The 13,923-nt window shown below is 42.7% G+C and overlaps 2 protein-coding genes across 5 annotated transcripts in view; one reads left to right on the plus strand and one right to left on the minus strand.

The window, feature by feature from the left end:
- DOCK4 (dedicator of cytokinesis 4) overlaps nt 1-3,733 on the minus strand; it is a 245,517-nt gene extending 241,784 nt beyond the window's left edge. For 2 of the 4 annotated variants that reach the window (XM_051795356.1, XM_051795355.1), the window contains exon 1: nt 3,461-3,733. In XM_051795356.1, the coding sequence (XP_051651316.1) occupies nt 3,461-3,497 (37 nt within the window). In that variant the 5' untranslated portion in view covers nt 3,498-3,733. The remainder of the gene's footprint in view (nt 1-3,460) is intronic. The other 2 variants (XM_051795358.1, XM_051795357.1) reach the window with 1 other exon arrangement.
- Nucleotides 3,734-3,825: 92 nt separating this feature from the next.
- ZNF277 (zinc finger protein 277) overlaps nt 3,826-13,923 on the plus strand; it is a 51,794-nt gene continuing 41,696 nt past the window's right edge. The window contains 1 exon segment of the mRNA XM_051795542.1: nt 3,826-3,897. Within this exon segment, the coding sequence (XP_051651502.1) occupies nt 3,858-3,897 (40 nt within the window). The 5' untranslated portion in view covers nt 3,826-3,857.

Genomic DNA, 13,923 nt, shown 5'->3' on the forward strand with positions numbered 1-13,923 from the left:
TTAACCACACTAAAAATATCAAGCACTATTTAAACTTGTCTGAGTTAAACCAGTGTATTTTGCTGTACAGAATGACTTCAGCATCTGGAATACCGTTCTGCTTATCAATTAGATGATGCATTCAGCAACTGCTTTTTAATTCATCTCCTTAATTTATCTTTGCACCCTAATCCAAAAAATGCCTTCCAGAGAAATGCTTTGTGCTCAGGAAAAAAGGGTGAATCACCCACATTCCAGAAAACATAACTGCATCCATACAGATTCAGGTAAATCAAAGAAATCAGATTATATGGTAGTATGAAGAACTGGTGAGACAAAAAGAAAAAGAGATTGCCTGAATGTAGAGTCAAAGCAGTATTATGTAGTCCTGTGATTTATTTATTACAGATAAAAGTTACCACTTTGCACCAACCAGTAATAGTCACTTCTACACTTATCAGTTTGCTGCCTGCAGAGCATCCCAAGCTATGTAGTCTTAAATGACTAATTTTGGAGGTTTTTTCCAACCTGAATGAATCTGTGATTCTCTTAGGTTCTTAATCACATAGATCAGCATACAGCATTTATGTAAGTCAACTCCATTTGACATCTACCAGATTTAAATACCATTAACAGCAAAAAATAATCTTACGTCTCCTACCCTTTCATCAGCATACTTCATGCTAAGTACTCCACATAACTGACCATTAGATCCTTTACACAATGCCATCACTAGTTAGATACAACAGCTGAAGGTATGATTCAAAACGTGGAATTTCAAAGTGAAACATAGAAGTTTAACCTTCTGTTCTGAAAATACAAATCTCAAAACCCAGACAAAGCAAATTTTCTCATAACCAAAAATATTCCAGTGCTTATTTCACTTTTAGCATCCTGAGGGATAATACAACATAACTGACAACAGCTATAGCCTTAGAAACAAAAACACATAACTGTACTACATAACACATACTACTGTAGTATAAAAGGTGTCATGTAACTGTAATAATGTTCTCCTTATAGTAGCATGAATGTCTACCACGAAATAAACTAGCAGTGTGTCTGCCCACTAGTAAATGACCTCAGAGTTAAGCAACCTGCTCAGTAAAAATCAGTTAGATATTACCAGTGACTAGCAGGCAGAAGTTTAAAAATTTGAAGAAGACAAGATTGTAACTCATTATCCCTCGAAGTGGCACAGACTGACTTATTCCAAGTCAGCAACAGCCACCTGGTTACCAGTAACCCTTCAGTGTAACCAGGTGGCTGTTGACTGGTTATTCATCCACTTTGGCATGTCACAGGAGAAATGTGTGGTACACAGCATGTGCTGCAAAATTCAGACTAAAAATGCAGATGAGATCTGATTTTGATGCAAGCCCTGAGCTCTTTATACAAAGGATACGTATGCTCAGTACAACTAATCAGGACTCTCAAAGGGGTTCTCTAATGCAACCATTTTACACATCAGAATTAAAATAGTTGTTTAGAAACATAATAATCCCATCACTAAAAAAGAATATCCATAAGCTGGTCTGTGGTGCAAAACGCAAGTTTGATTTATGAGTCACTTCACGTAAAGTTTAAATAGTTATATAGCAAGATACGACCTTTTCTCCTGCCTCCCTGATCACCGCTATACAGTACAATAGCTTATACAGTAATTGGGTGTGAAGATTTTGCAGACAGCACTCATCATGCAGGTGAGTGAGCATAAAAACACAGCATAAAAAGCTGTCCAATAAAAAAATTAAATTACTTGAGGTTAGTATTTCAATATTTTGCAGTGATCATATGAACTAAAATATCACTCCCATCCTAGGAGTACAGAGGACCCAAACTGAATAGAGGCTTTTTGTTACCATCTTGAATAGCCTTTGGAAGCCAAATCACAGAAAATCATGGAATGAATTTAAATAAGAATAAGCATATTTTTTGTGACTATATTATATTTACACAAAGAGGATCTTTGTGGTGGACTACATTTTCTGGTTGAGGCAGAGGAACCTCACTATTGAGAAATTGCAACTGTGTCTCTTTATCAGGAGCAAGATTTCAATGACACCAGCCCTGGTAAGATAAGGCAGAGCTGGAGAGTGATTCACCTGTAATTACCTGAAAACAGTTACTAAACATAGAAAAGCTTCTTTAGGGGACATCACTTAATTATTTAGCAAGGAGGAAGTAGTTATTCAAATAGGGGGAACAGTTTTTGGCTCCTTGTTTTCAGTATTAGGAAAGATGCTCCATACTGATTTTTAGCTAATAAATCAAAGGGGGAAATGCTTCAGCTGTGAAATAGCATACTATGCTCAAAAATAAAAATGAACAACAAATAGATGGAGAGGAGGGCTGCAGCTTGAAATACTTGACTGCTAAGATCCAGCATGCCATTCTCAGGGAGTCCCGGAGTGGTTTTTAAGCCTCTTGCCCATCCTCGTAAAGAAAGGCGGGTGGCAGGACTAATCAATATCTTGCAACCCATCTGTGACCTGGCAAATAAAGAATTCAAGAAAAGAAGGATCATCATACATCGATGGTCCCTATAATTTAGCGTTCGGAGGACAGCAACATCTGGTCTCAGCTCCAGATGGGACGAAGCGGCCCCGCGCTGAAGGCTGGACGCAGCGCTGCTACAAACACACACACACACAAAGGAGGGCTCCGCGCTCCTCCCGCTTTTCTCCAATATGAACAACTCCGCGTTCAAACGCGACGTAAACACACGGAGAGCTGCCTACTAGGCTGGCAGGTCTGTACAACAGTTCAGCTACACCCGTGTCAGAGGGGGCTATTGTCCGGGACGAGCCGCCAGCACTCATCGGGTGTTGCCGGCTGTAATAGGAGGTGCCAAGAAAAATAAAATCACCGTAAGTCTCTCCGATCACTTCCCAAGTCAAACCCGCGGGTTTCAGAGCCCTGCACCGGGCAGAGGGGAACAACCAGGCGAGGAAGCGCGACTCCCATAAGCGACACTTTGTCTGATTTCCACCGAAGCAGCGACAAAACCCCCGACGCGCGAACAATGCCCGCGGCCCCGCTCCTGTTCCTCCCCGGGCCGCCACCGGACACCGTCTCCAGTCGGGTCGCCGCTCCCAGCGATATGTTTTAAGGCTGCTTTGTTTCCTGTGGAACGCCAGCCTTTCCACCCAGCACCGGCGGAGACAGCCGAGCGCCCGCCTCGGAGACGAGGAACCGGCCCCTGCCCCATCCCCTGGCAGCGGCGGGAGACGCCGGAGCCGCGACTCGGGCATTGGCCGTCCTTTGTTGCGCCCCCGGGGAAGGGGCCGCTGCCCCCGCCCAGCGACGGGACCTCCGACCCCCATCGCAGCCACTCACAGGCACGGGGCGCTGCCCTCGCTCCCGCGGGGGACGGCAGCAGCCCCCCGCGGGGCGAGCCCGCTCCGCCCGGGATGCGCTCCCCGCCGGCAGCGCTGCTCCTCGCCCCCGCGCTGCCCCGCTCGCCCTCTCTCTCACTCACCCACGCCGTACTTCTCGTGCTCCGTGGGTATCCACATGCTCGCGGCGTGCGAGCGACCGTCCCCCCGCCAGCCCCTTCGCTGGGAGCGGCGGTGGCCGGCAAGCGCGTCCGCTGCTCCCGCCGCGCTCAGCCGCGGCTACCCGGCCCCAGCGGCGAAAGCATTGTTCGGGCGGGCGGACCGACTGAGGCGCGCTCGCCGCCAGCCACTTATATTCCCCGTCCCGCTGCACGCCGGGGAACGTAGTGCCTCGGCACGGCCGCGCCCCTCGCCGCCCGCGGCCGAAGGAGAGACTACGAGCCCCGTCTGGCCCCGCGCTCCCCGGCGGGGCGGAGCGGGGCGGAGCGCGGCTCCCGGGGCCGCCTCACGCCCGGACGGGCGGGGCGGCGCGGCGGCGGAATGGCAGCGTGCCGGGGGGGCGCGGGGCCGGCGCGGGGAGGTGAGTGCGCTGCGGGAGACGTGGGGCGGCCCGCTCCGCTCCCCCGACCTCTCCGCGGCTCCGCGGTCCCGGCTCGGAGGGTGGGAGGGGGCTGACGCCGCGCCCGGGGACAGGGAGCGGCGGACACGTGTGGGGCAGCCGGGAGCGCCGGGCCCGGCGCGGTGCGGGCTCGCCTGGTCGCCCGTCGGAGCGGGATTCCGGGGTGCGCCCGCTGGTTGCAGGGACGTGACTCCTTCTTCTCGTCCTGCTAGTGCCAGTCCTTCCCGTAGCACAGCCCCGCGTTTGGCACGCGGAGCTGTGTGGACAGGGAGAGTTTCCAACAGAGAGTCGAACTGGAGATGGAGTTGGTGCCGGCAGTGTGCCAGGGCGGTGGGACGTGGAGCTGATGCTCTGGGGGGCTTTTTGACTTCTCACATAAATCCGTTTGTCAGCACAAACATACACAGGGATAAAGCAAAGCAGGTGGTGCACAGCGAGGAGCACAAATGGACTGTGGGGGATGGCTGCAGGGATAAGCCAGGCATCGTAAGCAGCAAGAACAGCAGGGTTTGCATCCCAGTTGAGAAGCCTGTATGTCTGTGGCCTTCTAGAAGCAGCTTAGCTAGAGCTCATAATACAGAAATTGCAACAAATCCTCAGGCTGAACTGGTCCTTGTGAGAGAAACCCGGGTGTTACGAGGCAGGAGGAAGAGCCTGGGTTACATCTTCTGGTCCTGTGGGAAGGCACAGGCAGAAAAAAGGGGGAAAACTACAGTGATAGGATGCTGCTCTGCAGGCTTTACCAGGTACAAGTTGTCTCTAAGATGACTATGTCTGATTTTTAAAAAGTGTTCTCCAATCAAATCGTGACTCTGAAGTGGTAGATAGAGATCTTATGGGATGATTTGGTTTGATCTGAACAAAAAAATAGAGTTTAATGTTTGTATATTTAAGAAAAGAAAATGGCTTGGTTTTGTGGGTTTTTTTTCAGTTCAGGTTGGCTTTTAACCTCTACTGTCAAGTTATGTTGCATTTTTAAGTCACTAATAGTGTGAAGGACACAACAAAAAGAAGTCATGTGCACGCAGGCAGTTTCAAACCTTTAGTGTGCATTTATTTCATGCTTGGCTCTTCTAGTTGTCAAACTTTGATAATAAGTGGTCTTTTAAGTTACATTTGTATTGTTTCTCTAGCATCTGCCCTTCTTCTGTACGTGAAAGTAGTATCTCTATATTTATGCTAATAGTTAAAGCAGTATTCTTACTTTATTTCTGTGTTGCAGTGATTTGGCATGAGCCTCTCGTACCATGAAAAGCCAGACTTTTCTAGAGCCCTTCTAGACTGGTGTAATTGTACCCCAAGGCAAAGCTATGCTGTTTTAACTGTTGAAAAGGACACGAGCTTTTGTCTGTGCAAGTCTTCTGTGTGAAACCATGTACAGGTCTGTGGACTATTAGAGGTGATGAGATTACCCTGAGGTTTTTCCAGGTAACTCTTGTAAAGGTATTGGTACCAGTCCAAAAAAAAAGTTTGTTCCATGGGAATTCATACGCCTATGCTGTTTTCCTGTTACTGAGCACGAACACTTATTGAAGGGATTAGTGAACTTTAAGTGGTTTTGCTCCACAGCTCACTTTACATCCCGTGACAAATTGTTTGGAGTCTCTAGGTGATGAAATGACTGAAAGTCACTATTGAAAATCAAAATAATAGGTGCCAGGCTAAATTAACTTTCAAATCAGCCTATAAACTTCCATTTACATCCAGGCTCTCCCTGTCTCCGGAAGACAGATCTGCCAACATGCTGGCTGGGAGTCATAAAATTCTGCCCCAGCCTTGTAACTGCTGTCTGTCATGTTAACCATGACAGACTTCAGCATAAACAGTCTTCCCTTGGACAAAGACAAGACGACGCTATAGCTGAAATAGCCTTTTCAGAATTATTGATTTGGAGCAGAGCCTCTTCAGGTCAACAGATCTTAGAGTATAAATCACATTATCTGTGGGCAAAGAAGTACCTTACCCATAATATTTATCGTTTCCCTGCTCTGAACAAAATCCTTATTCATTCAGAGGTTTCGGTTCTACAAAGCTGTTCCTTCTGGCAACATCTTGTACTTCTAGGTACACCTGAAAGGGTGGAGGCAGAATATAGGAAAATTAAATAACATATTTTTTCCTGTCTTGCTGTTATCTATTTACAGGAGAGCCTGTGCTTTTATGTTCTAATCCAGGACTGTGTGGCTTTCTAGTTGGTTCCCTCCAGCAGCCTTCACCAAGTGGCTTTTAATAAACATATCACTGTCCACAGTACAATTTGTTCAGACTACATTAATTATGCTACATATCAACACTTCCTACAGCATCTGCCAATGGATTTTAAAATTAGTTTTTTTCTGGAATTGTGTCTTTCATTGTTTCATCATCAGTCTGACAGTTACAGTTTTCTACTCAAGGTCTTTATGTGCTTTTGAATGCATGCTACTGGGGTGTACCATGCCAGAGCACAGCATGTTATTCTTATTCCTGCCATGTCTTGTGTCCCATTATTAAGAATATTCCATTTAGTGTGGAAAACTAAAGTTTGGTTGGTCTTGTACATGTCTACCTTATTTCATTGCTACCTAGAGGATACTTTAGTGAGAATTGTTTCGTTCTTGATAGTAGAACCACCACTTCTTTTGCTCAACTCTGAAGTTCTGTTAAGGATGCTATGAGAGCTTGTCTCACATATCCCACAGTCATAGATCCCTCAAATACTAGCAGAATCTCCTAGTTCATTAGCTGGACTTCCTTGCTGGGCATCGACTCTGTCCATGGCTAGACCCCAGGCCCCTTGCCTATCCCCTGACTCAGACCTTGCGTCTTTATGGATACAGGTCTCCTTCTACTCACTGGCTACTCAAGTTTGTACCTTGCTAGCAAATTACACATGTGCACACATGCATACAGCGTTAAGTTCACTAGGAAAACAATAGATACACCATGATTCCTCCAGTTGCTAGTTCCTGGACCTGCAGGTCTCGGGAGTTGCAGTATTTTTGCAGTTGCTGGCACTTAGACCTTGCAGCAGTATCACACATAGGACAGAGGGTGAATTATACAAAAAAGTAGTTAAGAAAAGGATTTAGTAAGAAGGAAATTATGTGATCCAAGTGCAGGGTGTGATCAGAGAAGCATACCCACCAGTAGTCTGTTTAAATGCAACTTACCCATTTTTGATTCCCCCCACTCCCTGCCTCCATTATCTGATGTTTGTTTCCCCCATCCTTCCCTTTCTCTGCCTTTGTCCCCTCTTCTAAATTTCCTATAAATGATACAAAATCCCACAAATGCCTTTTGATATCCCATCTACAAACACCCTCAGAAATACCATTATACATATGATAATCACACATTTCCCCTTTCTTATCAATGACAAAATTCATATTGAACCTGTTCAAGGCTGTGTGTAGTTCCTTTAATGGCATTAATTCCTGTAGTGACCAAAGACGACTTTTTCTCCCTGTTATCACCTGCTCATTAATGTTTATTTTTGTGTAATCTACCACTTTCCTTGGGTTTTGTTGTTTATTTTATACTGAATAGTCTTTAACCAAATAAAGTAGTGAACTAGCTGCCTTCCCATCCCACCCTTCCTTATACTACTCCTCCTACTCAGATATTACTGAGTGCATTACCTGCTTCCTCTCCAAGTAACCACAGCAGGCATGGTTGTGAACAGAGAGCTGCTAGCTGCTCATTGAAAACCCCAGCAAGGTGATACAGCAGCCATTGCCCCCAGCATACAGCTGCCTCTTCTCATCTGTTTGTTCACATGTTAGTTCTGCCTGTTTCTGTTTCATGGTTTTAGAGGCTGGTATTCTGCTTAATACCTCCCTTAACCCCCCCGCCAGTTCCAAATGATCACACACATAGTTGCATCCTCAGTTGTTACCCCACAGGGCACATTCAAGCATCTAGAGTACCACTGGTGATCTGTTTCTCAGGTTAAATCTTTGTGTGCAATAGAGGATTTCAAGACCTGAAGCTTCTACTATACCACAGATTTTGGAAAGAGAGAGAGAGAAGAGATTCCTTTTACCAGTAGGCATTATAAACTCTGTAGAGGGTCTTGGTTTGATGCAGATTAGTCTTTGTGAACTGAACAATTAGCAATTACACCTGGAGGACAGGTTCACTAATTAATTCTGGAAGTGCAATGCAGTTTATTTTAATATGATTACAAGAATGGATCTCCTAAAGTAGTATTATTTTAAAGTGTTTTAAGAGCCTTTCTTGTGATTTTTAATTAAAAATGCAATCTCAGCTTTTACCTGATAAGCAAATGTGTCTTGCGGAGGACTGGAAATTAATAAGTTATTGTCGGTAAAATCACCTTTTATGTGCTTCTCTGTTTGAAAAGTAAAAGGGCAAAATTCTTTCATGTAATTGTTGCAATAATATTTTAGTGTTTTTAGCCTTAACAGCACATTTCTTTAAAAACTGGTGATGGGACAAAATACAAGTGAAACTAAATATTTCAATAAATGAGTAGTAATGGATTAATAAAGTAAGTGAGAGATTGTATTGCTTGGTAATACAGATCTGAGCTGCCTGTGATCCTGCCATAATTTTACAAATAACTTTGTTGCAAATATGCACTGTATTTTTCTGAAGACAAAGGGATGTCCCCGCACCTCGGCATGAATACAATAACTCCTGTTAGCACAAGCCATAGGATATGTTGTATTCTCCAAAATTATGCAATAAAAACTTGCTGTTTGGTTTTCTCTGAATCCAGAAAACTTTCATAGCTTAAAAGCAAAGATGGATGGCCTTTATCTTGGTATTTCATTCCAGCAGTCTAGGCCAATTCTTGCCTGCTCAGTAGCAGTTAAAGGCTTTGATACATGAACGAACTACCAAGTATCAGCTGCTCTATATACTAACAGAAACTCATTTAGAAGTAAGATGCTTCAGGCTACCTCCTGAACACATACACAGCTTAAACATGATAACTCGTTCGCGTGTTAAAGACTTTGTTTGAAGCCTCTGCTCATGCCTTCTGTTAGCTGACGTGGAGCAACAGTGAGTGGTGGTTCATCAGTCCTCAGACCTTTAAACTGTTTCTGTATTGGCAAATACCTGATTCTTACCCAAAAAGGCTTTCTCATTGCTGGAACAAATAATAAATGTGGACATGCTTTATTTAGATGTAGAGGTGTGGACTAGGGGGGTGTTGTAAATTTTTTGAATGTTCTGAGTGTAACACACATGCCAGGATAGTTTGCTATAGCTTGTTCACTGCTGTGTTTTTCCTGGGGAGTACTTGTTTTCTGTAAGAGCACTGAATTGTAGATTCTTGCCTACAGTGATGCCTGCCACAAGGTGTGCCTGTCATATAAACAGGTGATAGTTTCTCACCCTTGAAGACTAGCCAGCTTTCTTGATGAAGGGGTGTGGGATTTAAACTAGCATAGGTTATGAGAAAAGTGAACAGTAGGAAAGGAAGAAAAGAACTTAGATATTATGAAATTACAAGCATTAAGTATTTTAACTTCAGTATAGGTTAAATTCTTTTCTGTACAAACAGCCTTCATAACCTTATAAAGCACCCTATGTGCTTTCTTCCACTGTGTTCTGTCTTGAAACCTCTGCAAGAGCTCTGCATCTTTCTGTGAACATCTGCATCCTAAAACTGCAGTTGTTCCCAGACTGTGAGGTTTTTGCTTCACATTCTCATCCACAAACTCCCAGCAGGCTGAAACCGGGAGAAAAGCCTGAAAGCATTTGAATGTCTTTCTATGGGCCTTTTAAACTAGCTTTAAATATTGCATCTTTAAAAGCCTCACACAATGCGGGAAAGAACATGGCATTGAATAACGGGGAGGGAGAAAATGAGCTAGGTTTTGTGCAACCTTGAAGCAGGCCTGTGCCTGTGAAGAGCTGGGCATGTAATCCTGACCAGTGTCTCTTTGAAGTAAGGGAAATATGTTCATGAAAGTGCAGGTTCTTTGCTTGGTGAGTTGTTGTCTCGACTCAATCAGTAGTTAATTATGGTCATTTGAGTGGAAAAAGTCCAGTGTTCGATGACACGATAATTGTTCTATTAAATTATGTATTGGTCAGGACCATTAAAACCATATAACCAGACTGAAACTGTGCTGTGGAATCCCTGTCCATGGCAGGGGAATTGGAATTAGATGATCTTTTAGGTCCCTTCCAATTCAAACCATTCTGTGATTCTGCTTAGATTGCAATGTAATGTGCAAGTTTTTGAAAGATACCAAGCTGCTACACAGTAGGGTTAGGTAATTTGGGGGTGTGCAAGCAGTTTTCCTCAAAAAGAAGATGCCAGATACTACATAAGAGTACAAATGTAGTGTGTGTAGCTATTTATGCAATACAGTTTCATGTTAAGGAGTTTTTCTGCCCCACTTGGTGCCCTGTAGTATAAGCAATAACTCTTTTTTTGCTATACAGATGTGGAGTGCTCGAACTACTTCATGCGGAAAGAGTACCCATATTCGATGCCTTCATTATGGTATGGAGTCAGAAGTACTCACCTGGAGTCTGTTGATTTTTCAAAACATCTTACATATTATGAGAGTCAAATGACTGCCAACAAAAATATGAAATAAATTTAAAGGGTATTGTGTTTGACTTGAGTTTTTTCTATGATCATAAAGTATTTTAGATCATCAGTATACAATAGTATGTGTTAACTTGTAATGTTTCAGCGCTATAGGAAATGGTTTAGTTGCAAGTCTGATGTCTGATGATTGATCTCAAGGCCTGGTGTCCCACCAGGTATTCCCATGATCACTGCTTGTTTGCCATTCTGTCCTAATATTTTGCTATAGTAGACCTGTAAAAGAGAAATTGTAGTAGGTGTTTTGCCAGTGGCTTCAGTATCCCACCTGTCCTTTGTAGTGTGTTTCAACTGGGTTTCTTGAAACTTTCCTTTTGATTTTTTGCCTCATGTTTTCATTGGACAGTGTCTTCCAAATGATCTTCTTTTTTTTTCTTTACTTTTGTGTATTTTTCTCTGATTTTTATGACTCACAGACCAGTGTGAAATGGCCCAGCTGCTTCTGTTTGATTCTTGCTCATTGATATGTCATCCTCCCATTTGTCAAGGATGTTTCTGTCCCAGAGGAGTAGCTACTTGCCCTGTGTAGTTGTAGCAGGTTAAAAGCCTTCTCTTTATCCCCCTGGTATAGAAGCTTTATAACTGGATATGCCATCTGTTTCACCCTCACAAGTTGGTGTGGTATGGTCTGGCTCTGTCCACCTGAACAAATAATAAGGCACAGTAGATAAAGGCAGTTGGTACCACATTCCCTACAACTATATTGCATGGTTTGATATTTTTGCTTAGAATTACATGTAGTCAGTCTTCCCACACCATGTAGCCTTGGTTTAAACCCAGGTGTCTCTGCTAAGGGTTGGGATGTGTTTTGTATGTATCTGGACTCCAGAGGAATCTAGTTCACGTGCCCCCAGACTGATCTCTAAACCAATGCACAAAGCAGCTGGAGGATGATCAGGGACTGCAAGACTCCTGTGTGGGTCAAAGCTGTGCTGAGATAGGAAAAGGGGGACAGAGCTGGTGGGCAGTGTAGGGGAGCATGGCGCAGCACCCTGCCACTCAGGACCACTGCCAAAGTTCACAGTGCGTGCCCCAGGTCAGGCCCAGCAGTCCCACAGTGGGAGTGCCCAAGGCTCACAATATGAAAACAGCAATGGCTAGGGAACAAGTCCATGCAGTTATAAGTGATACTGCAGAGCATTTTGCTAGTCTTGACCAGTGTGCCAGCACTGAATGTTATTATGACTCAGTAATGCATGAATAAATGAGATAGAGCTTTTTCTCTGAAAACAGAGAATGTTTTCTGTAACAGAAAACATCCTGCTGGAGGTTTTAATTGATTTTCTCTTATATGGGATGAAAACATGCAGCCCGTGTTATTACTGTACTAATTTAATATTCAGGAGCCTGCATGTATTTACAGAGTTAGCAAAATAATGCCTGAAAAACATAAGCAACTTGTATTACTAATTCTAACATTCTAATTCTGTTTCTTGAGGAAATTAACTTCAATTATTTTATCATCCATGTCAATGAGCTACATTAGCAGTATCAGTAAGCATATATCATACTTAAGAGTCAAGATCTATGTCATATGTTTAATAAATGCATGGAGGATGAGAAATAAATCCAGTATCATAGAAATATTTATTTCAAACTCCGGTACACATTCAGAATATGCTCACAGAAATTTTATATGGCCTGCTGTGAGATGTCCCAGGGATCTGTAAGACATAAGTATTTGAGCTCTGACTTAAAAATACTTTCCTCTGAAAATAATTTTGAAAGATTTATGTATAAAGGGTACAAATAGTGGATTATTTGAAATACAGTCAAAGCTTTGTTTCCTGAACCAAGCTATCAATTAGGCTGAGCTATGTTGATGGACATCACTGCACGCTATAATGAACTTTCCTTTTGAGCCGCTGGTTTTTTCAGTTTGACTACTTGTTTATGGAGGTTTGATTCTAAAAGTAGAAACAACTTATTTTGCTACTCTCCATCTGGAAAAGCTCCAGTTCACTGAGATAGCAGCAACAGACCACAGAGCTTCTAGCATCACAGGAGCTCTTCCTTGTACTGATTCTTCAAGTACAAAATTCTCTTAATTCAGTCTTGAAGGTGTTCTGAGGATCAGGAAACTAGTCAGAGTACCTGAGAGAAATTTCAGCCTCTTCTGTCAGTTTGAAACCCACATACACCAGGATCCCAGAAATGACACCTCTCAGCATGCACTTCGAGGTTAGTTCTAGTTTATATGAGTCTGAAAAAAATTAAAGTGACATTTAAAGTAAAAATTCCATGCTATTTTTAGTTGTTATTCTCAAATAGTTGCCTTTTCCAAGGAAAGTCTACCAGTGGAAAAGTTATAAACCCTATGATGCAAATATTTTAGTTAAGAGCATGATAAAAATTCCCATCATAATGACACGGGGTTCCTACAGGAACTGCTAAAGAGGGCTGTAGGTTTCTTTAGCTACAGAGTGTAAAGCAATTGTTTAAAAAGACCAAGAGGCAATTCTTTTAACATCAAGAGGATAAACGTGCTTGAGAATTAAATCCTGTTAGAGGAAAAGGACAGGTGACAAGGAAAATCTTTGTAATAAAGAGTTATTGATTGCTACTAAATCACAATGACAAGAAGTAGAGAGTAAACTCATTAACCTGTTTTGCATAGCAATGTTGGCATAAAAGTTACTAGGCTTAGTATGGTAGATGCTAAAGACATCAAAAAGATAACTTGTAACAATGAAGTATTACTACCCTTATTACAGATGTTGTTAAGACCCCTTCTTTCTGAGGGAGCTGAGGTCACAGTCGCAGTAAGTAGAAACTAAGGCATGCCTATTTCCAGCTTGCTAGTGTTTGCAGAGGATTCAGTGGCAGTGGTAACACACCCAAGTACTACATTTGCATACACATCTTTACTTCCAGTATGTATTTTTTAAAGTTTTAAAATTGCAGTCTGGATCAGCTTGGCGCAAAATTATACGCTTTTTTTTTTTTAAGTAGTTAGTTTTCATGTGAAAATAGCAGTAATTTAATATTTATTCCTCAAATTTAAACCAGCATTGCTTATGCTTTATTATGGTGTCTTTGATATGCCTTTGTACTAAAGAGCAAGTTAAACTGATTTTTATTAATTAGATTTAGGTGATAAGTACAAAAGAAGAACCTAGATGGTTACTTTTGTCCTTCCATTTCAAGTTCTTGTGTTGAATGCTTTCTTCCTCTTCTTTGTAACTAAACATTTTGAGTTTCAGGCTACATAATTGCATTGTTAATCTTTCCAGATAATAGGGTAAGGTTCAATCGTTGCTTCTGTCCCTGATTTTAGTACATAATGTGGATCTCAGCTCTCCATGTCTACCATGTCATGTGATCAAACTAAACAGGGAAATGTAAACAGAAATTTTGCTTAACAGCAGTTGTAAGAAATCAGAGAAGCTCTAAAAAGTCTAATAAAATTATTC

Source organism: Manacus candei, unplaced genomic scaffold (assembly GCF_025592945.1).
Source record: "Manacus candei isolate 608988 ecotype Guabito, Panama unplaced genomic scaffold, ASM2559294v1 h1tg000043l, whole genome shotgun sequence".
NCBI lineage: Eukaryota > Metazoa > Chordata > Aves > Passeriformes > Pipridae > Manacus > Manacus candei.